This window comes from Furipterus horrens, unplaced genomic scaffold (genome assembly GCF_987537825.1).
Source record: "Furipterus horrens unplaced genomic scaffold, mFurHor1.1.pri manual_scaffold_3, whole genome shotgun sequence".
NCBI classification, from domain to species: domain Eukaryota; kingdom Metazoa; phylum Chordata; class Mammalia; order Chiroptera; family Furipteridae; genus Furipterus; species Furipterus horrens.
Genome location: NW_028327173.1, coordinates 3,332,171 through 3,357,798, shown reverse-complemented (window position 1 = coordinate 3,357,798; position 25,628 = coordinate 3,332,171). Strand labels below are relative to the sequence as shown.

The window sequence follows — 25,628 nt, the reverse complement described above, 5'->3', positions numbered from 1 at the left end:
TATTACATTAAGTATATTCAGCTTTGCTTTACAGCTGAGTTTCAAACTGCTTGCTGGCTGTACCCAATAGAGAGGAAGGGCAGTGGGTTAGCGTGGCGAGTTTTGTCACTTGCTCTGGTAGGCGTAGTCTGTCAGACGTACTGCTCCTGATTTTCATTCTTTTTCCCATCATAGATTAAGATTCTGGAGGAAAGAAACCCGAAGAGCCAACCTCCGAAGTAACTCTATTCCCAGGCCCATCGTGTATCTAAGTTTATTTTCCATTTGTCACAACCGCTCTCCAAATGCCCACAGAACAAAATATCGTGGGCCCAGGAGAGGACAGGGGCAGTGTGTCCCTGAGTCACTGTTTACGCTGTCGGAGTGGTGAGAAAAACCAGGTCCCTCTCAGTCACGGAAACACGGACCTGGGCGCTGGGAAACATATGTTCTGTTCCGTTTATGGAACTCCTAGAGGCGGTGTTTTCCAAAGCAGAGGAAGGATGGCAACGGACTGCTCTATTCTCTACCCGGCTGAGCATTGTGGCCCAATTACTGTCTCCACGGCGAAGGAAGAAAGGAATGTCTCCACATTGTCATTTCTCCCCCAGCCTCTCTGCGAGAAATTCTTAAAGAGCAGCAAATGTCATCACACCGTCGAGCCCTAATCACTGCTCTTCAAAGGAGAAAAAAAGGAACGACCGTAAAAAACTTGCCGGAATAGCTGATGGAGCATGAATATCCGTGAAAAGCTATTGTGGGGAAGCCTCACGCCGCTGAAGAAATAGCTCTTAATTTACAGCCCGGGCTGACAGTCCGCTCCACGCTGACTCCACGCTCCCGAACGGCCCGTCCCAGCACCCCGAGGTGTCTCGTGCCAAGAGAGGCGCAGCGACGGGGACGACCGCGCGGGCAGGACGCAGAGGCCCAGATGGCCCACCGCGGGCCAGACATCGCAGGGGTGGGGGGCTTCCCAGGGGGGACCCCGGGGGCGGCTGGTTAAGGAACAAGGAGCGAACGCGCCCGAGACGTGACGCGGGGCGGGCACAGGCCAGCGCGAACCGAACAGCGGGCGAGGGCGCGGGAGCCCCGCGGTCCACCCTCGCTCGGTATAACTGCATCATTTCGAAGACATTTAAATTATTTAGGTGATTGTAACCGAGACATCTTTAATAATGCACCGAACGGCAGGCTCCAGGTTGAAATCAATTAGACCGCACCGCTAAATTATAGGGGAGACACTGCCCGGAGAACGGCGCTGGGGTGGGCGCGGTGGGCACGCACGCCTGCCGGAGACGGTTGCGTTCGGGGCGGGACGGGCATCGCGGCCTCCCGTGCGCAGCAGGACGGCGGCCTGGCGCGCCGACACACGGGGCGATGATCAAACATGAAACGGGGAGGCCCGCCCTCTCCTGGGGCGCTGGGTGGGCAAGGCAAACCCCGGTCTGGAGTCGCCCGGTGCCAGCGGAGCCTCGAGGGCCGTCCCGCCACGGCGGGCTCGCGGGTGCGGCCCAGGGGGGCCAGCTGGGCACCGGGGACAGCGGAGCTGGCTCCGCGGCGCCCAGCGCTGACGGCCACGGACGGTGACTGCGGAGCTTGCCTTCCGGCGCGGGCACACCCCGGCCCGGCCGGCTGCGCCCGAGGCGCGCGGGCAGCACGCGCTGGGGGCCCCGGGCGCCGCGTCCCGCCCTCGGCCGCGCGGGGGCGCAGGGCGCAGGCGCAGGCGCGCGGCTCCGGGCGCGGGCGGCGGCGGCGGCGGCGCGGCTCCGGGCCGCCAGGGGCCGCTGTGGCGCCGCCGGCCGCCGGTCCCTCTTGAGCGCGGCCCGGCCGGTTGAGCGGGGTGAAAGGTTGCGAAGATGGCGACGGCCTTGAGCGAGGAGGAGCTGGACAATGAAGACTACTACTCGCTGCTGAACGTGCGCAGGGAGGTGAGGCCCGCGGCGCGCGGCCGCCGGGGCTGAGGCCGGGCCCGATCGTTCGGGAGGGCCGGGCAGGCGGCGGCTGCCCTGTTCCCGCCGCGGGAGGCCGGCGCCGGCGGGGCGGCCGCGTGACCCCCGCCTGACGTGCGCGCCCGCCGGCCAAGCAGGCGACCGCCACCGCCCAGGCCCTCGTGCCGGGGGCGTCCCTGCGGGCCTCTGGCCCCGCTCTCGGCGGCCAGCGCGCCGCGGGCGCTGAGTCCGGGCGAGGCCGGAGTCCGCGACCCACAGGGGGGCACAGGGTTCCCGTGGTGGCGACGGCAGTGGGGTCCCCGGGCCCCGGGGCCTGGCGCCGCTCTCGGCTCGCACCCCTGCCCCGGCCGAGGGGCTATGTCGTCGCCGCCGGCCGGCGGGATGGGACACGGGCTACCGGGTATCAAGGTCAAAGCCGTCGGGCGGCCTCCGCGGGGTCTGTCCGATCCCGGACGTGAGCCCGGGCTCAGGGGCTCCCGTCTCACACCCTCCGGTTCCCTGAGCGGCTCCCCGGACGTTGAAGGCAGCGTCAGGTCGGAGGCTGCCGATCAGGGAGAAGCTCCAAAGCCCGGAGCGAAGTGGCGCCCCAGCCACGGCCTGGGCGTGCGCGTCCGCACCCGCACGCGTGCTCACACCCCGTTCCCTCTTCGAATAAAAGTGAGAGAGTCCCGCACTGTGTCTGGCACTTAGCAGGGGCCTAGTGAGTCTCCTTGTGGACTGTCCAGTGGGGATCGTCGTGAAGGGCAGGGAGGCTTCCAAGGTCAGGTCAGGAAGTGGAACGTTTATCTCGAAGCTGCTGGGTTCGGTCTTCCCAGCCCTGCCAGAGAGCCCCCAATTCCAGCTCAGGGTCTCCGGCGATCAGAACCCCCAATTCCAGCTCAGGGTCTCCGGCGATCAGAACCCCCAGTTCCAGCTCAGGGTCTCCGGCGATCAGAGCCCCCAATTCCAGCTCAGGGTCTCCAGCGATCAGAACCCCCAGCTCCAGCTCAGGGTCTCCGGCGATCAGAGCCCCCAGTTCCAGCTCAGGGTCTCCGGCGATCAGAACCCCCAGCTCCAGCTCAGGGTCTCCGGCGATCAGAACCCCCAGTTCCAGCTCAGGGTCTCCGGCGATCAGAACCCCCAGTTCCAGCTCAGGGTCTCCGGCGATCAGAGCCCCCAGTTCCAGCTCAGGGTCTCCGGCGATCAGAGCCCCCAGTTCCCGCTCAGGGTCTCCGGCGATCAGAACCCCCAGTTCCAGCTCAGGGTCTCCGGCGATCAGAACCCCCAGTTCCAGCTCAGGGTCTCCAGCAATCAGCTCTCTCCCACTTTGGCGGCAAATCTGGTCCAGATAAGCGCCATCAGGCATTGCTGAGCTGCATGGTGTGTCATCGCTAACGTTTACTGAGCGCTCCCTTGGGGCGGGGCAGCCGTGCTGGATGGACACTTAAAATTATATTATCTCACTTAAGCCTCAGGTCAGCCCGTAAGGTAGGTGTTATGATCACCGTTGACTGATGGCTCAGGAAACTGAGGCGTAGAGAAGCGGGGCCTGAGTCACCCCCCGGGACGAGCAGGAGCCTGGATTCAGCCCTGGGCAGGCTGCCTGTGGAGCCCCAGCTTTCGACCACTGCGCTGTCCCCCCAGCTCACCAGCCCTGAGAGTGCAGAGCTGCTGGTTCAGGTGCTGTGTTCTTTGGCGCCCCACGTTAAACATCCCTCGAGTGTGTTAGCTATTATTTTCTGTGAAAACGCCCAGTGAATCATTTTAGGGAACTGGGAATCGCGTTAGGCTGCCATGGGGCACCTGGAGGTTTTTGTAACTAATCACCCGTAAGGCGGTAGGTAAATCCCGTTGGCCTTCGGTTTCTTTCCCTCTCGAGGAAGCTGCCTGCTGATTACGCTTTCTTCAGCTCTTGGGAGCAAAGCAGTAATGAAACCAGCCTCTCTGAACCCAGCCTTCCTTATCACTTCCTTACGGCTGGTCTGGGTTATCAGTAATTCAGCAGCCACTGACCGGTCTGCCAGACTCCCTGAGTCTTGGCTGCAAACTATCAGAAAGATCTATACCAATAGGCTTAGCCAGAGCCCTAGGTAAACATTTGTCAAAAGTATATCTTAAAACTGCTGGAATCTGCAGACCTGGACGGATGGGTGAGAGCCAAAGAAATATTTCTTTTATAAATTTTTTTTTACTACTCCCACTGAGCAAAGGCACTTCCCATATTGATGGCTATATGTGAAATCCCGGTGAAACATGTCCTCTTGTTTAAATCATTCAGTGTTGACTCTGTCAGAAACCTCAGTGTAGACCGTGTGCTGTGCAGATTTTATCTCCTGATTTCATAAGAGAAGCTCTGAAGGTGATCTCTGGACTTGATATTTCTACTAGGATTTTTGGGCGTGTGAAGTCAGAAAGTAACATGCAGTTAAAACAACATTTGGTTGGAGAAGGACAGAAAAAGGAGAAGTAATCTGACGTGTGTGGTCGAAAGAGGCTAATAACACCTGTTAGTACTCTTGCTGTCGTTTAAGATCCTCTCCCCCCCACCACGTCAGACGGCCTGCAGAAGAATGTCCTCAGAACTCAGTGTTCAGGAAGTTCAGGGACTCGTCCCTAGAGATCTCGGATGGAAGCGCCCTGACACAAACCAGGGGATTCTGTGTAAAGATTAGAATCAGAGTACATGATTACAACTGGAGTAATTAGAAATGGCAAACATCGGTTTACCCATCTCCCCAGCCCTGGCCAGTGTGGCTCAGTTGGTTGGAGCATAGTCCTGTGAGACAAAGGGTCACGGGTTCAATTCCTGGTCGCCAGAGTTGCCACGGCTGCAGGTTCAGTATGCAACCATGTTTCTCTTTCACATCTGTGTTTCTTTCCCTCCTTTCCCCCTCTCTAAAATCACTGGGTATGTCTTCCGGTGAGAAGTAAAAAAAAAAAAAAAAAAAAAAAAAACTCCCTTCCCAGGTTTTAAACACTAAAATATCCTCAAAAATTGTATTCCAGACAGTGAAGCAGGCAGCTAGACAGGACCACCTAATTCTGCTATAAAGAAGAGTTACGTGATCCTGACTGACGCCCTTTCTCCAGCGTTCAGGATTTCTTGTTTACAGAGCAGAGCCCTTGGCCACCCCACATGGAGGGAAGGAATCACCTGTCATCGCCGGGGCACGCGGAAACCGGGGCAGCAGCGCTGGCTTCCTGTGGTCAGGTGCATCACAGGTGCCTAAAAGCTAACAGAGCTGAGATTTCTGAGACAAGTCTCCAACGTTTTATTTGGAAAAAAGGGTTCCTGAATAGTAAATCAGAGTAAAATCTTCTTGATCTTTATATATTTTTTAGACATTTTAATCAGTACTTTTTAAACCTAATTTATTCCTGAGTAATGGACAGTTCCTACTTTATCAACGCTGAATTACCTTTGAGAGTTTCATTTTTGCATCTGCCATTGAGCAATGTTTATATCTAGTTTTAAGATCTCTGGTCCCAGTCGACTTAGTCTTAAAGGAGCCAATCTTTTGAAGTTTTAAGCAAACAAAAGGTACAGTTAAGTACAAAAAATAAACTTAAGGAAAAAGGTATTCTTCCTGCGCTACTTTGTGGAGGTCAGTGTTCTGGGATCGTCGTCTTTCTGAAACTAGCAGCCGTGAAACTAGAATCATCACCTACCAATAAAACGTGTTCCCAGAGCCCCCGTGTTTTCTTTCCTTCCCTGGCACAGGGCGCATTGTTCTTTCCTCGGCCTTGGGTTGTCTGGGCGTCCTTAGCTCCACCCACCTTGATGAGTGGAGCTCAACACCCGCGTGGGCTGCAGGTGGGAGGGAAGGGCCATTGCTCACAAAGCCACCCAGCCCCCGGCCCAGCGCAGGTTGGTCATCTGCAGAAAGGTCAGAGGTCAGCCGGACCCTATGCCCCCTCAGGGGCTCCAGAGTGGGGAGGTGCTGTGTGTGTGTTCAGTGCCCAGCCAGCCTCACGGCGGGTCTTCACGAGCGATACGAGGATGGGTCGGAGGAGGCCGCTGAGCTGCCCATCCCAACATCTCGCTCAGAGTCTCACGCTGGAACGGTGACAGCGGTTAGACTGCCCTGGGCAGGCAGTGCTCAGCCTTGGTTGTCCAAGGCCCCGACTTACCCGGGTGATCCCGTTCACGCACGTGAAGAGCCCGAGGAGCAGGGCATTAGAGCAGTCGTTTCAGCCCACTCGGCCACGGGGTGACCTTGAACACGTCCTTGCAAAGTCTCCAGGGAGTGATGAGGGCACGGGAAGCTAGCCCAGGGCTCTGGGGCCAGTCCTGCCCGTGAGTTCCAGCTCTACCAGGCCTGGCAGCCTCGTGCCTCCAGGCCGGTCTAGCTTAACCTTTTTGCTTTGTCTTTGACATTGAAATGTCCTCTAACCCGTAATGATGTTTTAAGCACCTTCTGTGGCCAGTATGTTGTGTATTGGAGTGTCGCCGTGAAGTGAGGAGAGGTACAAAATGCCTGGTGGAAGCAGATACTCAGGGAATGTTTATTATTGCTTGGATTTTGATAAGCATGAGGTTTTGCTGATTTTAAAAAGACATGCATGTCCATAGAAAGCGGTGGTATGCTTCTTCCTGGCCGTGTTTGCTAATTCTTGTATACTAATAAAAAAACGTAACGCCAGAACTTAGGGTTAGCGTTAGGTTATGACTTCCCAAAGCTTTCTTTGCTCTTTCTGTTCAAAATCCCAAGGTTTGGTTTGGTTTTGGTTTGTTTTTCTCTCTTTTTTTTTTTTTTTTTTTCCTTTTTCTCTCCAAAAGCTAGTTATCTCTCTGAGTTCTGCTTCCTGCAAGATCCTGAGTCTGACTTGGGGTGGGGGGGCGATCCCCAGAATTTGGGGCTGACTGAGCATGGGAGCAGGGTACAGGGATAGTCCATAAAGGGGCTTGGGGAAAAGGCAGAGTGGGACCTGCAGGTAGACCTGTGAGCCTTCAGCTCCGGTGGGGCAGGCAGGGAGGGGAGGACCCATTCAAGGCCCCGGTCCTGCCAGTCAGTGACAGCTGGACTGAAGGCACTGCTGGTCAGGAGCAGACGCAGACCCAGTCCAGAGAGGCGTGCGGTGGTCTTGACTCTGGGTGGGGAGGGAGCTGTCAGGTTACTCAGCTGGTCGCACTAATGGGATCAGAAAGCACCAGGAGGTTAAACTTAAAACTGTTTTCTTTAATGGACCGGAGCTGGTTATTACCTTTCTGCTCTGGACATTTCATTCAGTTGCTTCCTGAGAGTTTCATGCTCTAGTTCTGCGTTATCCACCAAAATTCTTTTCTTGTCTTTTCGTTTTGCTTTCTTACGGAGAATTCAATTGAAAGCTTTTATACTTGCTCTGAGTTCAGTAATAAAACCGTGGAGAAGAAAATATGGGGCATGCAGCAGCACCTTTTGCTGTCTATGGAATTTTAGTTTTTTATTAATTTTTCTTTTTTTATTCGTCACCTGAGGACCTTTTTTTCATTGCTTTTTAGAGAGGAAGGGAGAGAAACAGCAGTTGCTTGCCTTTTTGTACCCGCCGAAATGTGCCCTGGCCAGGGATCGAACCGGAGACCTTTCGTTTTGCAGGATGACGCCCAACCCACTGAGCAATACCAGCCAGGGCTTAAATTTTTATTTTAATTTTACTTTTGTTATGTCATTTATGCCCTGCCTTGTTCAAGAAAGGACTTAAGACAACTAACAGATGAATAAATAAAATAGCAACAGTGTCCATGTGGGTCACAAAAAGAAACTGAAAGCCCGTTGGGAATATTGCTGCTCTGTCACCGCTGTGACGGCACGCACCCCGCCCAGACCCTGCCCCCCCAAGGAGCTCAGAGCCTGAAGTGGGACCTCCTCCAGGACGTGAGCCTGCCGGCCGGTCGTGCCCAACCCTCGGCCTGCACGTGCGTGATGAGTGCACAGTGTTCCCTCCTAGTTTGCGGGAGCCGGAACATTGCTCAATAGTAAGATGCCAGCAGACATCACCCGCAAGAAGTCTGCACGAGTGGGCCAGATACGACAGACAGACGCGGACGAGTGGAAGTATAAGGTCAGGCTCTTAGGGGAAAATAAGCCAAACTGTGGATGTGAAGCGAGGATCCGAACCATTGATTTTGACCCAGAAAGGAACTTGAGCTCATTTCTCTAAGATGTTGGCCTTTTATTTTTAACTGTTGTGTCTCAAGGGCACCAGATAAACTTGGACATGACCAGAAAGAGAAATGAGAACAAAATTGTACAGTGGTAGGAAAATACTTCCTAGGCCCTCAGGGTGACCTCTGAGCAGGGATCGGAATTTCTGCAGCGTTGGCCCACCGGGGCTCGCACAGTGGTCAGCAGAGACATGCGCTGGGGGGCAGGGGTCACCTCTGCCCCTGAGCCTCGCAGGTCACGCGGGCCCTCCCTTTTTTCTTTCTAGAGCTTAGAGTTCTGTCCGTACTGGTTGCCTAATACCTTTTCAAACGTATCTTGCCTTAAGGGGTTAATGCGTTCTGTAAATTTTGTAATTTTTTTCCTTCCTGAAGGGTCAGGTTATTCCTAGTTGCGGACACTTGGACTTGTTGGATCAGTGTCCTGTTGTGCTTCTCTGCCTTATTCGTGAGGTGACTGTTTCTCTCTCACGCCCACCTCTCCAAAGTGAAGGGTCTGAAAACGGCCGTAGGAGGCCAGCTGTGAAATGTAGTGTGTCCACCCGACCGCGTGGTGTCACTCGGGAGCGCTGGAGAGGGCAGCGGGAGCCACTTGGCCCTGCGCCTGCACGTTAGGCACCTGCGGGCATTGGCCGGCGGTCATTTGGAAAGGCCAAGGATGGCCGTGGAGCTCGGGGACGTGTCGGCGGCTTGAACAGCAAGGCCCTTGAAGTCGGGTGTGGGTCTGACTTTCGAGCAGCCTGGTCTGGAGCAAGTTACTTAATCTCCCTGGGCCTGTTTCTTTACCTCTAAAATATAGACAATAATTTTACTGTCTTGGAGCTGTTGGGAGAATTAAGCAAGAGTGCACGTAAGGGCTTAGCTTAACGTTGTAATGAGCACATTATGATGGAAGGGAATGCCCGTATATTTTTATTACCGTCTGAGCATAAAAGCTAGTAAGGATGCTCTTACAGACTTGTTGGAGCCCTTGGCCTGGGAGACACGCTGTGAATGCCTGTAGGTTGCCTTTCCCGCTCCGGAAGCTATCGGTGTTAGGAGCCAGAGTTCGATCTGAGCCAGGCTCACATCGTCACTGATTTCTAGCCAGCTTTTGGGTCAGGGGTTCATAATCGGGTAAGCTCCCCCGTCTGAGACAAGTCATGTACTCACTCTGATCGTCGCCATTTTTATCTGCAATGGGCGTCCTGTTACCAGCCCTAAGGCGCTCTGTGGTTACCACGGCAATGCGTGAGGAGCCCCGCGGGGCGCTGTTCTGTTTGTGTGTGAGCCTGGGCCCCTGCGCGGGTGGCGCCGCTGAAGTCCCGGCCGCTCCTGTGCTGCCCTCCAGTCCTTTACTGCCTGGCTCGGTGCTCGTTCTCCGCCCGCCCTGGAGCTTCCCCGCGCTCAGTCCTCGCCGGGGGTCCCGCTCACATGGCTTTGGCCTCTCCGCCTGCCTCCCGGGCGTTGTGCTCGGGGGCTCAGGTTCACCTTCCCCAGAGCCCGACTGCCTCCCACTGTGTCCCCAACCCAGGCATCTGAATGCCCTTGGCTTTCTCTTCTCCACACCCTGCTGAGCCCCTCGCGCGGGAGCCCTCTCGCTCCAGCCCCTCCTCCCTTTGCCTCTCTGGCTTCTGGGCTGCTGCCCTGCCCGCAGACCCTGAGCCCTGCCTTTCTGATGTAGTTTCCTGCCAGTCTCTCTGGTTTTGATTTTTGTTCATTGTAGTCAAGCTGTACTGACTGGTTAGTGTTAACAAGCCGTCCTGGTCATGTTATTTCCTTACCCGGGGACCTTTCGTGCCCCCCTGTTGTTTACTGGGGAAGGGTCACATTCTTGGTCCTTTTGAAGGGGCCTTACACACTAGATGTTTTATATACGTTCTGTGTGCCCCACGGTGACATTCTGCCGTCTTCCATGTGAGCTTCACGTGGTCAGACAGCGGCTGTCTGGCTCGCTGGTACATTCCCAGCGCGGCAAGGTACTCGCAGGTGTTTGCCGAGTGAATGAGCAGGTGGGTTCGCTTCTTGCCTGCTTCCTGCCTACTTATGTTGCTTTCTTTGGGGCGTTTCTTTCTCCCCGAAATGCCCGAGCGTGTCTTGGATGCCTTAGCGAATCAAAACCCACGTTTTGCAGTCCCGCGTAGATCCACTGCCTCCCTGAAGTTTTCTTTGCCTTCTGACTGCCCTGAACTGACCCCCACACCAGGAGCGTTTCTTTTATGTGGTAGTTAGAGGCGGGTGTGGGATTTTCGGGCAGGCACCTCTCACACACACCCTCGTTTGTAATCTCCCTGAGGGCAGGGACTGCCTCCTGTCTTGTACCTCCTGCCGCACTTATACCACGTTGACATTCCGCAAATGCTTCCCTCCCTCGCCTTGTCTAGGGGCGTTTTACGTGGTGGCCACAGAGTCCATTGTATTCTTGAGGATTACATTGTGGTTCTGGCAACAAATCATTGTAGAGGAATTTACTGGAAGGAGTTAATCATCAGTTTGGGAAAAAAATCTAAATTTTCCCTTTTAAAAATTGTTTAAAGTCAGGTACAAGAGGAAGTCAGCAAACCCAGACGCAGGCCTTTATGCTGGAGCCCAGGTAGCCGAGGCCCATGGGGCCCCGTGCGAGGCCGCGCCTGTGCCCGGGAAGGAACGCGCGGCCTTCCCCGCTGGGCCTGGCCGCCCTCCGTCGGGCAGAGACCGGCTGTCTTCCCCTTGGAGGTCTAGCACCGGGGACGATATTTGTAGGAGCAGGTCAGCCTCAGATGCATCGGGTTTGTCTTGGCGCAGTTTTCGCTCTGTCTGTCGAGTAGAGCTGGAGTTTCCCGTAGGCCAGGTCTGGCCACCCCAGGAAGTCTGTTGTCCTCGGGGAGCCCCCTACACGGGCGGGTCGGGCCGGGGGAGCTGGTTCCGCCCGCACCGGGCCGGCGGGGGGGGGCGAGGCCTCCTCTGTTGTCAGGGCTGTTACAGTTGGCGGGGGAGGCGTTCTGGCCGGTGAGAAGGGGGAAGGCTGCGGGGGCCAGGGACGGTGGCCTCGGAAGGTGGCGGGGCGGTCCTGTCGTGCGAGGCTTCAGACCGCGTGGCGGAACCTTTACAGAAGGGAGGAGGGAATGTGTCGGAGTCCAGCTCAGCGGCCGCCATTCAGTGCCAGGTCTGTGGGTGGCCTCGTCTCTTCGCGTCATCAGCATCCACCCTGTGATGCCAGAGAATCTGAACGCCCTTCACCTTCGCGACCAGCTCTTGCTCAGCACAAAGCTCCCGTGCTCGCTGGGCGCTGATTAGCTCTGAAACCTGGGGGTTTTTCCTTTAACTTCTGTGAGTACCGAGTATCATAAAAAATTACAGGTTCTATTAGCTGGTGCGATCTGTTTCAATCAGATTTTCGTGGGCCATATGGACAGTAATGAATCTTCAATTGTGGTAATTAGGCAAACGTCCCAAAATCCAGCTGCATTTAGTGTGTGGAGACTTAGCTGATGAAAGGCAGCATATAGGTACCGGCCTGGAAGTCTGAGCTTCTGAAAGTACAGGCTTCAGCGACAGAAACCCTGAGGGCCTTACTCTCCTGCGGTGAGTGTCAGTGTGAGGCACCTGTTACGCGCCTAGGTCTCCGGAGTGCTGAGTGAAATGGCATCTTTGTGGTGGCTCTCGGTGCCGAGCACCAAGCATCTTTGGTCTCTGCCTGCCCAGCACATGGCAGGACTGTGCTCCTCGGTCCCCTAGTGGTCACATGAGGCCCTGTGGCTAGTTCAGCCAGTGATGGCAGCAGAAGCGATGTTGTCGCGCTCAGGCCGAGGCATGTAAATGCCAGTGTGAGCCCAAGGGTCTCTGCCCTTCCCTCTGCCTCGCTGACGTCAGCGGTTGCACAGGGAGCTGCTCCTGACGCCTGAGGACGTGGCCAAGCAGGTCACTGGCTGACCTGAGATGGGCGTGCAACGCAAGGGAGAAAGAAACCTTGGGAATTTTTCGATGGCTTGTTACCGCCACACCTAGTAACCCAGCAATTCCCAGACTTTTTGTCTTGTTTGGTTTAAAGATTTTATTTATTCATTTTTAGGGAGAGGAGAAGGGAGGGAGAAAGAGAGGGAGAGAAACATCAATGTGTGGTTGCTTCTCACACACCCCCAACTGGGGACCTGGCCCACAACCCAGGCCTGTGCCCTGACTGGGAATCGAACTGGCGACCCTTTAGTTCACAGGCCGTCACTCAATCCACTGAGCCACCCAGCCAGGGCCCCAAACTTTTTTATGTCAAGACCCCATTACGGTCTTAGATTACTGCGGGCCCCAAAGAGCTTTTGTTCACATGGGTTATAGCTAACAATATTTAATTAGAAATTAGACTAGATAATTGATAGAATATTGTAAACAAGACAGGAAGTGTACTTTTTGTATGTCAGTATAATAAGCACAAGGAAGACAAGGATTTCAAAATAACTTTGTATTAAAAAATAATGTATATTGATACAGATTATACACAGATATCATAGCAGATATAATGAGAGATAGCTAGTTAAGTACCCAGTAAAATAACTGAGAACCCATTGAGTTAATCTCTGAAAATTCTCATATTTATACCCCAAAACTGGAAATTGCTAGAAAACAAAAGAATACACAGGTACCCATTCCATGAACCATCAGAACGGGATATCATCACACATCATGTGGCCTCATAAGGAAAAGAGGAAAGGGCAAAAATCAGCTTAGTTTTCGTATTAACGTAGTTTTGACTGTGGACCCCACAAAAGGATCTCGGGAACCCCCGGGGGCCACACACACTTGGGAAGCTATGACCTCGCCTGTCCGCGGTCCAGTCGTGGTGCAGCCACGGGTTCCCCGCAGGAGCGGTGTGCTCCGTTAGGGTGCGCCGGGGAGTCGGCGCAGAGCGGGGCGTCCCCTCGGCTCGGGCCAGGGTCTCCGCGCTGGCACTCAAATAAGGGGAAATGGAACAACTGCTTCAGCTGCTTAATTATTTAAGGGAGGCAAATACGATGAGATTGGAGTCGGGAGACTTTTCTAAGCATGACGCGGAAACCAGAAAAGACACAATTGATAGCTTTGATTTTGTAAAAATGAGCACCTTCTGAGTTTGTTACAGGAAAAAAAACTAAAACCTAAATAAAATCGTAAACACAAAAGACTAAAAGGAATCTCTAATATATTTATTGGATAAAAGATTCATGTTTCTAATATATATAAAAAACTTGGGAGTCAAAGAGGAAGATGAATACCCTAATAGGGAAACAATACAAAGGGAGAAGAAATCTAATCTATGGGAAAGGCGCACCCTCACTAGTAAACAAACAAATGCAGTTTAAAACCGGTACTCTTCTTTTGTCTACCACGTTGACAAAGGTTTTTCTTTTTTCTTCAATTTTTTTTTGTCCTCACTTGAGGACATTTTTTCATTGCTTTAGAGAGGGAGAGCACCATCGGTGTGAAAGAGACTTCGATCAGGTTGCCTGTCATATGCGCCCTGACCAGGGACCGAACCCACAGCCCTTCGGTTACTGGACGACGCTCCAACCAACTGAGCCACCCAGCCAGGGCGCATTTTCCCTTTCTCATGATGGTCCTCAGCATTGATGAGATGAGATGCCTTCGCTGCCTGTGCTGGAGACGGGGGGTTTACTCCATGGAGAAATGACCCGAGGTCTTCAGAGCCTGGGCACAGACGCGGCACAGCCGAAGCAGGGCTTCCCTTTTCTCCGAGGAAACTGCCATCACAGAGAAACAACAGCCACGGGAAGCCTCAGGGCCCCTCGCAGGCCTTCCCCAGAGAGGCTCCTCAGGTGGACTGCTCAGAGGTGGCGGCGGAGGTTCGTGCCGCAGCGCGTAAACCGATTGCCGGGGAGCATCGGGTGTCGAGGCGAGGAAGGCGGCAGCCGAGACTGAGCACACGCACAGCGCGGGGAAGCTGCGGGGACCGGCCGGGCAGGGAGTCGGAAAACCAGGGCGGCTCAGAGAGGCGGATCTGTCAGGAGTAGGAGCGCGGTGATGCTTCCAGAGGCAGGATATTTAAAAGGAGCACTTGGGAATTCCCAGTAAGATAACAGAAGGTTCTGCAGAAGGGCTGGAAGATAAAGATGAGGAAATCTCCAGAAAAGTAAAAATTTTACATTAGAAGGTGAATTCTTAGGCATTAACTAAGGTAAAATGGAGAGCGGAGCTGTTACTCAAATAATAAAGAGAAAATGGCTCGGAATGAAAAGGGAGGAGACCGTGGGGAAGGGCCAGCCGAGCGGCCGGCGCAGTGGATGGCGGGGCGGCCGGGCTGCGGGAGCCTGCACGTTCCCGGCAGCTCACAGCGGGCTGCACGTGGCTCTGGACGTGGCTCTGACACAGACACACACACACACACACCCCCTGCAGGGCCGCGAGAGCTAGGAGACGGCGGGGCAGTGCAGGAGAAATCCCGCGCGGAAGCTCGCCCCGCTGCGGCTCTGCCAGTGCAAAGGCAGGACGTGAGAACGTTTTGAGACACGCAGGGTCTAAAGAACGTTTGGTCCCAACCCGCCTCCGCGGAGGAGAAACTACCGGGGATTGAGCTCCACCGGAATGAAGAGGAACACCAGAGGGAAAAAGGCGTTTGATAGAGAAACGAGGGGACCACCCACGGAGACACCTGGGAGACGTGACCGGAAACCCTAGGACGAAGCTCAGGTAGCAGGCCTAGCACCCGGGCAGCACGGAGCTCGCGGGGAAATCGCGGAACTGAGGAGCTGCTGGGTATTTTTGTATTGAGAGGAGTATGAGCAACCTTTTTTGTTTCCTCATTTTTTTATTGTTGTTCTATTACATTAGCCGTCCTTGTTATAAGGCATTTACTATGAGGCTTTGGAGAAGAACCAGTGGTAATTAGAAAACCAAAGCAAGTGAAAAGCAGTGAGGCAAGGATAATAAAAGCTGTCCGGGAAAAGGACTGTGATTGTCGTGTGTTATTTGATTCAGCTTCGGACAGTATTTATGTAGTCATGTTCAACGCGCTCGCATCTGGGAGTCGGGGCGGGAGTGCTCTTTAGGGTTATAAGTCCAATGGGTCTCCTTATAATACTTCTGTGCTCCTTGGGAATCCTTAGTAACATCCCCACTTTGAGTTCTGAGTTCAGTCACTGAGTCTCCTTTTTCCTGCAGTCCATCCACTAAGGTTTTGTCGGTTTCTGAAGGACCTTTCTGAAGAGCCAACTTCTGGGTTCATTATTTTTTTTCGTTAATTTTTTTCTCTTGTTTTCCTATTCTTGATTTCATTTACCTCTGCTCTAATCTTTATTATTTCCTTCTACGAGTGTTGAGCTTTTGTTTTTGGTTTTTCTGGTTTCTTAACTTGTAAAGTTAGGTTGTTGATCTGAGATCCTGGTTTTTACTGTAAGTGTTTGGAGCTATAAATTTCCCCCCGGCACTCGGTCTCTGCATCCATTCAGTTTTCGCCTGTTGCATTTATTTTCATTTGTCTCTAAATATTTTCTGATTTTCCTTGTGAGTTCTTCTCTGATCCATTGGTTTTAAAATGTTTAATTTCCACAGGTATTTGAATTTTCCAGTTTTCTTTCTGTTGCTGGTTTCTGACTTCACCCCACTGCGGTTAGAGAAGATACCTGCATGTCTGTATTCTTAGACCCACTGAGAGCCGATTTGCAGCTTAGTGTATGGTCCGTCCTAGAGAATGTTTCATGTGCGCTGGAGAGGAGTATGCGTTCTCTTGTTGGGTAGGATATTTTATATACATAACATCTGTTAGGTCCAGTTGATTCATTGTTGTTCAAGCGCTCTGTTTCCTAGCCTCCGTCTGGGGTTGTCACCCTCGCCCAGAGTGGGACACTGAGGTCTCCAACTGTGTGTCTTTCCCTTCCCCTCTGTCGGTCGTTGCTCCATACGCCGGTGGTCTGTCGTGGGGTACGGTCTCTCTTCCTGCTGTTTCGAACCTTTTATGACATGTCACGTCCCTTGTGTCTTGGTCCCTTTTTGATGTAATGTCTGTTTTGTCTGATATTAGTATCGCCACTCCTCTTTTCTGGTTACTGTTCGCTAGCAACGTCTTTTTCCGTCCTCTCGCTTTTAACCTGTTTGTGTTTTCGGATCTAAAGCAGATCCCTGTAGACAGCGCAGAGCTGGTCATTTTTTTTTTTTTTTTTTTTAATCCTTTCTGCCAGGTCTGCCTTTTGATTGAGGAATCTAATCCATTGACATTTAAAGTAATTACTGATACTCTGGTCATATTTCCGCCACTTTGCTGTTTGTCTTCTGCGAACTTTCTCCCACATTGCTGTCCTTTGTGCTTAGCTGACTTCCTGCAGTGAAATGTTCTAATTCCCTTCTCATTTCCTTTCCGGTGTATTTTGCAACTGTCTTCTTTACGGTTACATTTAACACCCTGTAGTTTATAGCACTCTGATCTGAGTGTGTGCCAGCCTCACTTCAGTAACGTGCAGACTCTGCTCTGTCCTCTCTCCGTTGTTGCTGCCGGGATTTCGATTAGATTGCATTGAATCTGTTCATCACTTTGGGAGAATTGGACATCTTAAAAATATTGAATCTTCTGGTGCCTGAAGACGGCTTCTCTCTCCATTCTTTGCGGCCTCTGTTAGTTTCTGTCAGCGGTGCGTGGCAGTTCGCAGTGTGCAGATTCTGCGCGTACTTGTTACATTCATCCCTGAGAAGTGGGTATGTGTTGGTGATACTCTAAATGGTATTGCCTTTTTTAATTGCAGTTTTTTCTATGTGGAAATAAATTGATGTTTGAGTATTAGGCCTGTATCCCACGATCTTGCTAAAATTACTGAGTAGCTTTTTTGTAGATTCTTTATGATTTCCTAAGTAGATGATGTCTCCAACTACAGTTCTATGATGCTTTCCTTTCCAGCCTGTATGCCTTTTATTTCTTTTTTTTGTGCCTTATTGCAGAAATTTCATTTTTACACTGTATAGCAAATGATCCAACAATTGTAACAGACCACTAAGCTCGGCGGCCAGCTCGCTGAGGACCTTTTCACTATGAATTTATGATCTGCATAGGTTGAATTTATATTTACTTTTTATTGAAAATATAACCAGGTGATTGAGACGAAACTTTTCATACTTAAAACATGATCCATCTCTTAATTTTATTATAGAATTTTAGAAGTAAGTGTGTAACCTCAGATATCATTTTTAATGATAGCACATTTTGAAATGATATAGGTATTTTCATGATAATGATAGAATTTATCCTTTAGGAAATATTGAACCAGTGACCTTGGCTATTCAGTTATGATTAAAAGCCCAATCTAACCTTTTATTGAATGTGATATTTATTAAAAATGAAACTTCTCATTTCTAGTACTTAATCAATAGCACATTAAGCCATTTATTACAGTGATTAAGAAGGCCTTGCAGACTGGATATTCTGCTTCCTCATCTCTAGTTTAATTTTATTTTTTATTTTATTGAATTTATTGGGGTGACATTGGTTAATAAAGCTGTACAAGTTTCAGGTGTGCAGTTCTATAATACATCATCTGTATGTTGTACTGTGTGTTCACCACCCCAAGTCAGGTTTCCTTCATCACCATCTGTCCCCCCTTTCTCTAGTTTAATATTTTAACAATCAGGAAATAACAGTCTAACGCGGGTCTATCAAATCCGTCTACTCCCGCACTGGTAACTTTTATGAGCCATTAAAGTTTGCAGAGAGACAGTAGTTTGGAACAAGCCGCTTTTACATGTCTCAGAATTAACCCTACCTTGAGAAGGCATGTTTTATTTTCCACTAGGTAACTGATTTATTTGCTTCAAACACGGGGGTTTGGTACAGGTGGTAAGTGGCCAGTAATGCGCTGTGTAACTGACGTTGGCGGGGAAGGAGACGGTGGAGGAGAAAGAGACTGGACTTGCGGGGGGTGGGGTTGCTGAGCCCCACCTCTCCTGTGGAGTCCCGTCTTTGTTGGAGCGGAGCGCAGTGAGACAGCAGGCGCGGTGCCGCAGGACGCAGCTCGCGCACGGTCACCAGCGCGGACTGCGAAGTGGTGGCTGTTCCTGTTCCCGCGCACCAGGGCGGTGCCCTCCCCAAGCCGTCCCACGTTCAGTGTGCCTGCCGCCTGGGAATATCGAAACTGGACTGTGCGGAGGAGGACCGCCAAAGTGATGAAGTCCCTGCCGTGGGCAGGGCACGTGAAGTTCCTGTACGCGCTCCTCACGGACGCCCGGAAGAGGCTCTGTCGTCCGCAGGGTCGGGGTGAGAGCACAGAGGGCAGGTTTGAACGGGCTGCAGCTTGGAAGTTTCTGCAGATGCCGGGGACTGTAACCTCCTTTCATTTTCACGCCGTCCCTGACAGTTGCTGCTGTCCCCTTCTGCAGATGAGAGAGCGAAGGGTCAGGAAGCTCATGTCCCTAAAGTCACGCAGCTTCGAAGTGACAGCCAGTCTCCATCTTGACTCCAGAGTCTGTGTTCCTGACCCCTAAACAGAGTGAACCACACACGTGACCAGATGGGGGGGAAAGGCGGCGGGCAATCAATGAAGAATTATTCCCTAGTGTGGTCCCAACGACCACCCCACGGAGAGGGCGGAGGATCGAGGTCGGTGCCTGAGCGGGCAGCTGTCCACCTCGCCTCTGGAGGCAAGGGGTGCTCAGCAAGGCCCTTCTCCAGCGAAGACTCAATGGAAGCCTTCAAGAAGCTGCTGGTCAGGCCCTGGCTGCTGTGGCTCAGTGGATTGAGCGTCGGCCTGCCAGCCAAGTGTCGCTGGTTCGATTCCCAGTCGGGGCACATGACTAGGTTGCACGTCAGGTCCCCAGTTGGGGGCGCGAGTGAGAGGCAACCACACAGTGATGTTTTTCTCCCTCTCTTTCTCCTTTCCCCTCTCTTCAAAAATAAGTATATAAACAAACAAATAAGTAAATTATAATAAAAAATTAAAAAAAAAGAAGCTGCTGGTCTGAGACGGCAGTGCGTGCGGGGGAGCCTGTGTCTGCAGAGGTGGCGGCAGTCCCCGTGTCGGGTGTGCAGGGCAAGCTGGGTCTTTTCTGAAGGACAGAACTGTGTCAGGTCAGCCCCTGGCCCCCGACGCCTCCCCCGGAGAAACCAGCCCGAGCGGCCTCTCCTCCTGCCACACGGTGGGCTCCCCGTCCCACTCCTCGTCTCCTCGTGGAGGCCTCAGAATACCTTGTTGAAAACCTCTGGTACGCCCACGCACGTTGCCTGGCTTTCTCCCATCTGACTACGTTAGTCCGTTATAAATATTTAAATGACATGCCAAAAATATTACTAAAAAATACAGTCAAGTTTTGCCTTTTTTTCACTCAGTCCTGGAATTGGAAGATACTGAAAAAGTGTAGAAATTATAGAAAGCCACAGGTTACCATCTCCCTTGTAACCCTGGTCCCTTGCCTGACTGCCTTGGAACCGCCCTCTTGTGGGGATACGCTGCGGGGCACGGCCCCCAAGCACCACCCAGCCCTGGCTTCCTCCCGGGGTCCTGCCCCGGTCCCTCTGCCCGGGTGACCGGCTTTGCAGGCCCCTGGGGCATGTTGTCAGCGGCCCGGAAATGTGCTCCTGTTGTCAAAATGGTGGGGCTGCCTCCCGATATAGAATTGTTCTACCCGACAAATCAGCTGGTTGGAGCTGTCGCTCAGCTTTGCCTCTGGTGGACCAAGATGGTCCCTGAGACTGATAGGAAACCGGACGTGATGTCCCCGACTCAGACCCCAGGGGCAGCCGGAGGGCGGGGCGGTGTCCTGGCCGTGAGGGAGGCCTGGCTGCGCGGCCAGCGGAGCGGAGCGTGGACTTGTCGCTGGCCCCCTCCCCCTCCGGTGCGGTTAGAGCGTTATCCGCTCTGTCCTCTGGGCTCTTCCCCTCAGACTGCTTCGGGGAACTGGAGGGCTGTCGGGGGTGGGGGGCCTTCGGGGTTGGGGGCTTGGTTTTGACTACGGGGGGGTGAGGCCGTTTATCTGCTCCGCGCGATGCCCTCCGGAGGCCGAGGCTGGATTAGCCGTGTGTGTGGCTGTCACAGCGCACTGGGCTTTGGCTCCGAGGACGACTGCTCACGGCGTGTCCGTCTCCGCGTGTGCGGTGCTGCCTCCTGAACAGGCCTGCTGGGGAGGCACCGGGCAGGCCCGGCCTCAGACGCCTTAGCTGCCCGGGTGCGCTCAGAGCCCCGGAACCAGCGCAGGCACGGCTTCGGTTCCTTCTGACAGCGGCGCGTCCCAGCGAGACTCGCCCGCCGCTGCCGCGCACAGCCGGGCACTGGGTGGCCGTGACGCGGCAGAGCCTCGCTGTGTCTTGCGTGGAGAGAGCAGGCGCGCGGGCCCCCGTCTCAGGGCTGCGGGGGGTGATGACATCTCCGGGGCGCCGGCTGCTGTCTAACCGGGCCCCTGTCCCCTTGCAGGCCTCTTCGGAGGAGCTGAAAGCCGCCTACCGGAGGCTGTGCATGCTGTACCACCCCGACAAGCACCGGGACCCCGAGCTCAAGTCCCAGGCGGAGCGCCTCTTCAACCTCGTCCACCAGGCCTACGAAGGTCAGCGGGCGCCCCGGCTGCGGAGGCGTGCCCCGTGGCGGGCTTTCAGGGCTTAAGGGACTTGATTTGTAGGGAACAGCCAGCGAGAGGCCTCGGAGTGTATAAAAGAGGTGGTGAGTTTAGTCCCTTCCCCTGCGGGGCCCTTTGAAGAGGAGTCCTTTCTCTGGAAATCAGTATGAGTCCGGTCAGGAGGAAGCGAGCGCCCGGGTGAGGTCACAGCGGGAGCCGTGCTCGCGTTTGAGGTCGCCGGCTGGCGCTCCCCTGCAGGCAGCTCTCGGAGGGGGGCTGATCGGCCCAGGCAAGCTGGCCATGCCGCTTCTTCGTGAGGACGCGCCAGGACGTGCTTTCATCTGAAAGGGGCTTTATTGGCTCTGTGGTATTCAGGTAAAGAAAGGGTCAGCGAGAGAAAGAAAATGCTGTTAAGGAGGCTAACAGGAAATAGGATCAAGTAATTCAGGTTTTTATATTTATGTCTCATGTATTTCAGAAAGACTATTTTGTGATACATTTGTTTTGTTTATAAAATATTAAAGTCATTAATAGTTAGGGTTTCTGTTTGTGATGATGAAAAAGTTCTAGACGTGGTGGTGGTCACACAACACTGTTAATGTACTTAATGCCACTGAACTGTGCGCTTACAAATGAGTAAGCCCTGGCTCGTGTGGCTCAGTGGACTGAGCGCTGGCCTATGAACCAAAGGGTCGCCGGTTCGATTCCCAGCTGGGGTGAGGGCCTGGGTTGCAGGCCGGGGCCCTGGTTGGGGGCACATGGGAAGCAGCCACACATTGCTGGTTCTCTCCCTCTTTTTCTCCTTCCCTTCCCCTCTAAAAACAAATCCTTTTTCTTTAATTATTAAAAGGATCAATTCTATAACCACAATTTTAAAGAAACACATTTTTAAAACAGTAAATCACTCTTAGGAGGTATACCAAGTAAAATAAGTTATTTTTTCCAGAACCATTTAGTGATTTTCTCCTTAATTAGACAGGCCAAAAATTAGATAATGTGTGTACAAAATAAAGACTTCTCATTGTTGACATAAAACGCATGCTGTACTTCACTATATAGTTTTACGAAAAAGTTAGATGTTAACGACCCATGACTCTCAGGCTGTGGCTTACGATGTCTGTGCAGTCGCATTGTGTCTTTACCAACTGGGACTCTATTCAGGCCCCTTCTGTGGAGGTCCTGACCACAGCCTGGTCCTCCCCTGGGTGCTGCCATTAAACGGTTGCATTCGCACTCCTGTTCTCCAAATCACCCGCCTGACTGGTTTCTATTGCTCTGGAGACGCGGGGACGGGTTAGCAGGAAACCCGCCTTAGCCGCAGGCCTGGGCCGGCACTCAGCCCACAGGGAGACCCGGGAGCACACCGGGTAAGTAGTGCCTGTGACGTCCCAGGGAAGAACTCCGGAAGTTAGGTGCCCCTGTTTCCAAGTGGTCGGCATTTCTTCCTCCTCCATTAGATAGACTCACTTCCATCGTTTTTAATTAGACCTAGAAATACATGGGGAGACTCGGGGGAGCAAAGATTCAAAGGTCTCGGACAGGAACTGTCAGAGCAGATGAGGACGTTAGTGACTCTTAGCTTTACCGACACTTACACTTGGTTTGCATCTCCTTTGAACAGCTCTCGACCTCACTGAAATTCTTTTTCTGATATTCTTTAGGTGATGTGCCAGCATCAGAGTGACAGGTCTTTGTGTCTTTTTAAGTGACTTACAAATAAAGAGGAGAGGCGGAAAGAAGAAACCAGACAGTCTCGGGAGTTAGTGAGACTCTGCAGAGTAAAGAATAAATCAGATTTTTCCAGTATCAGAAACCTGTCCCTAGTTTCCCATTACACTTCTTCAGAAGCTGGAATTAACTCTTCCCAGCCAGGGTACCCTATAGACCGTGGTAGAAGCTTGCTAAATTCTTTTAAAAACATCTGCCCTTTAGCAACACAAGGTGCCCCACCCAGTTCAGACCAGCTCAGACACACAGAGCTGACGTTCCTCATCCGCGGCCACCTGGAAACACGTCCTGGATTGGGGCTGCAAAGCAGCGAGGAGGACAGATGCACGGGCAGTGAAGAGGGTCCCTCTGTGAGAGGGTTGCGGTGCACAGGGCGGGGCCCTCCAGGTGACACTCCTGTCGTTGGGACGGGGAGGCGGGCCTTGTGCTTCATCAGTGTGTCTGGTTTTTGTTTGCAGTGCTCAGTGACCCGCAGACCCGGGCCATCTATGACATCTATGGGAAGAGAGGACTGGAAATGGAAGGATGGGAGGTAAGCGAGACCAGGGGTCTGCTGTCCCTGGAGGGTCACGACACGCCCGCAAGCAGCCGCTCCGAACCCCCACCCTGCGATGACGTCCGGGGGAGGATGTGAAGGGAGCGGCGGCCCCTCCCCACCTTGTATTTGGTTGACGAGGCTGTGTTCTGGGCTTGGCCAGGTCGCTTGTCCGCCATGGCTCCCGCTTCCTAACCTGCCGAGGGAGAAGGAAGCGGGAAAGTAGCCTGCACCCGGGATTCTCCCCCCCCAACCCCACCCCACCCTCCAGCGCCCGCGCCTCCCCCTCCCCCTTGTTGTGCGTGAGGGCGTCCGGGAGGTGTTGCTGTGCTTATGAGCAGAACCAGGCCGAGGGGGAACCCCCGGGTTCAGTCGTCCACAATGGCCCTTCTGGCTCCAACGGACTGTAGCGCTAGCGTGTCCCCAGACGCGGTGAGGGACGCAAAGCCGGCACAGCCGGTGTGCGTGATGCAGGCCACGCAGGGCGGCCACGCGCGGCCAGGACACGCCCTAACACTCGGGAGCTTCCTTTCCTTGTGCCCTGCCGCGGGTGGCCTCAGAGCCTTCGGTGGGCCCCTGGCCGGACTTCACGTCACTCTGAAAGCCGGAGGCGACATCAGTGGTGAAACCCCGAGTGGCTGTAATGACGCACAGGCGGTGGTGCTGCGTTTCACGGAAGAAGCGTGGTTCCGGTGCCTGGGCCGTTGGGCGGCTGTTAACCTTCAGTGGGCTGCCGCTGGGGTATTTTTCCATCATCACGCAAGATTTCCCGCGACGTTCTTTTGGTGTTTAATCTCCAGCCCGGGTGCCTGACCCCTCCAGTTCTAGCATGAAGACCTCCTGAAGGCCTTCGGGCGAGAAGATAAGCAAACGGTCCGAGTCCCCGCCTGCCGTCGGCGGCTGCGGGCCCCTGTGGCCTGCGGCCATGTCTCGGTCGCCTGCTCTGTGAGCTGCCGTTGCTAACATTTAGAACCGGGAGGTTTTGCATAAAAACCCGGTCTTGTCTTCTCGCTAAAAATCACAAGACCTGGCAGCACTGTCCCCGAATGCCCCTGCGAGGAGCCGTCAGCAGAGTGCCGTCCCTGCTCTCCGGCTCGCCCCGTCCCCTCCGCCCCCTGCGCGCGTTCCTCTGGGCCTCCCCTCACCCACGCGCCCCGCCCGGCTCCCGGGGACACTTGGTTCGTGGCCTTTGCCTGGTGGAAATAGCAGCGCCTCACGTCACACGCGTGCCTCGTAGCTTAGTGGTAAGTCTAATAGCTCCGCGTTTCCATCCGCGAAGAAAACAACATCCGGTGTGTAAACCGACCTCTGCCCACGCACTGTCCCCCGAGGCACAGCTCAGCGGCAGCGGTTACATGGTGTGTAGGCAGTCACGGGTGGGGCTGCGTTCGCTTCTGGCTTCAGGCTCTGCAGTCGGCCACTAGAAGGAAAGCGAGTTCCCATCAGTCGGAGCTGGCTTTTTTTGCAAGGAGACTAAGCCTTCCCTGAAGGTAAAAACGCCTTCAAGGAAGACTGAAGACGCTTCCCTACGTGCCGCCCGAAGAGGCGTCGGTGCCTGGCTGGGGGCGGGGACATGGAGCCCACTGTGCACACTGTGGGGACAGTGTCGCCGAGCTCGAGTGCGGCGTCTGGGGCTGGCACCGCCTCGCTCCTCGGCTCGGCTCGGTCCGTGGAGGGCTCTCCCCCTCGTCGGCGCTTCCTGCCCCTTCAGCACCGCCGCCCGTGTGAACGCACGGCCGGTCCGTGACGGGTGGGCGGCACCGTTACCACCCCAGGGTCAGAGGTGCCGGGGCGCTGGGCTCACCCCCTCCCTGTCGGTGGGTGCTGGGAGGACGTGGAGCTTTCCTCGACGGCGCGAGATGGGCCCTGTTTCCCGTCCTTTTCTAGCCTCAGGAGCCTGTCATTCCCTGGCAGGGTTCCCTGCCCTGGGCTGCCCGCTTCCCACGTTAGTGCTGGAAGCTGGCTCCTGGTGTCTGCGGGGACCTGGGGAGTGCAGGTGCCGTGGGTGGGCGCGTGCGCCCTCCCGGCCTGTAAGGCCCCGAGAGCAGGCCCCCTCGTGGCCAGGGGAGCCAAATGTGCTTCCGTGGGGCCGCAGAGTTGGTCCCTGGGTGGCGGCAGCAGTTTGTTTTAAAGCACCTTAGCCCCGCCTTCCCCTTTTCACTCACGAGTGATGACATGGGGTTATCAGGGGAGAAAACGTTGCTCTCGGTGTTTTTTCTGTGTACTTCCTGAAAGCGGTAGTTAACAGATTTCTCGGAAATGATTTTGGCTAAGCCAGTTTCGGCATTTACTTGATTGTGAATAGTAAAACCAAGTTGCACAAAGCCTATACTGTGACCCCGTTGTTGTTACAATACATGTACACACATGTACATACACATACATACATGCATACGCCTACAAGATTTTTAGGAAGATACATAAAAATCAAGTATTAGCCTATGAGAAGAGAGCGAGTGGTATTGGGGGAATTTTTACTTTGTGTTGCCTGTCCTGTTTTGATTTTTTGCTATAAATATGTATTTTTTAAAATAATTTTTAAACTTGTGATTTCTAAGATAGCTTTTTCTCACATCACCTGCGTTTTTAGATGTTCCTGGAGCGGCCTCTCAGGCGTCCCTGTGTTTCCCGCACGGGCCCAGGGACGTGCTGTGTGGTCCCTTCCCCCTCCATCCAAGGCCTTCGGTCCCGTGGGGTCCGCTCCCACGCTGCGTGTCCCACAGGCCGTGGCGCTCGCGGCCCTTCGAACACCCGTGATGGCCCAGGAACAGCCAGGATGAGACGCCTTGTTCTCGCGTGGACTTGGTGTCCTTGCGCGTCCCCGGGTGTCAGTGTCCATGTGGCC

General features: G+C 53.8%; 1 protein-coding gene across 1 annotated transcript in view; it reads left to right on the top strand.

Annotated features, from left to right (window-relative positions):
• The first annotated feature begins 1,794 nt into the window (after positions 1 to 1,794).
• Positions 1,795 to 25,628, top strand: part of DNAJC11 (DnaJ heat shock protein family (Hsp40) member C11) — a 46,949-nt gene continuing 23,115 nt past the window's right edge. The window contains exons 1-3 of the mRNA XM_090268518.1: positions 1,795 to 1,907; positions 20,382 to 20,511; positions 22,707 to 22,780. Coding sequence (XP_090124644.1) covers positions 1,836 to 1,907; positions 20,382 to 20,511; positions 22,707 to 22,780 — 276 coding nt within the window. The 5' untranslated portion in view covers positions 1,795 to 1,835. The remainder of the gene's footprint in view (positions 1,908 to 20,381; positions 20,512 to 22,706; positions 22,781 to 25,628) is intronic.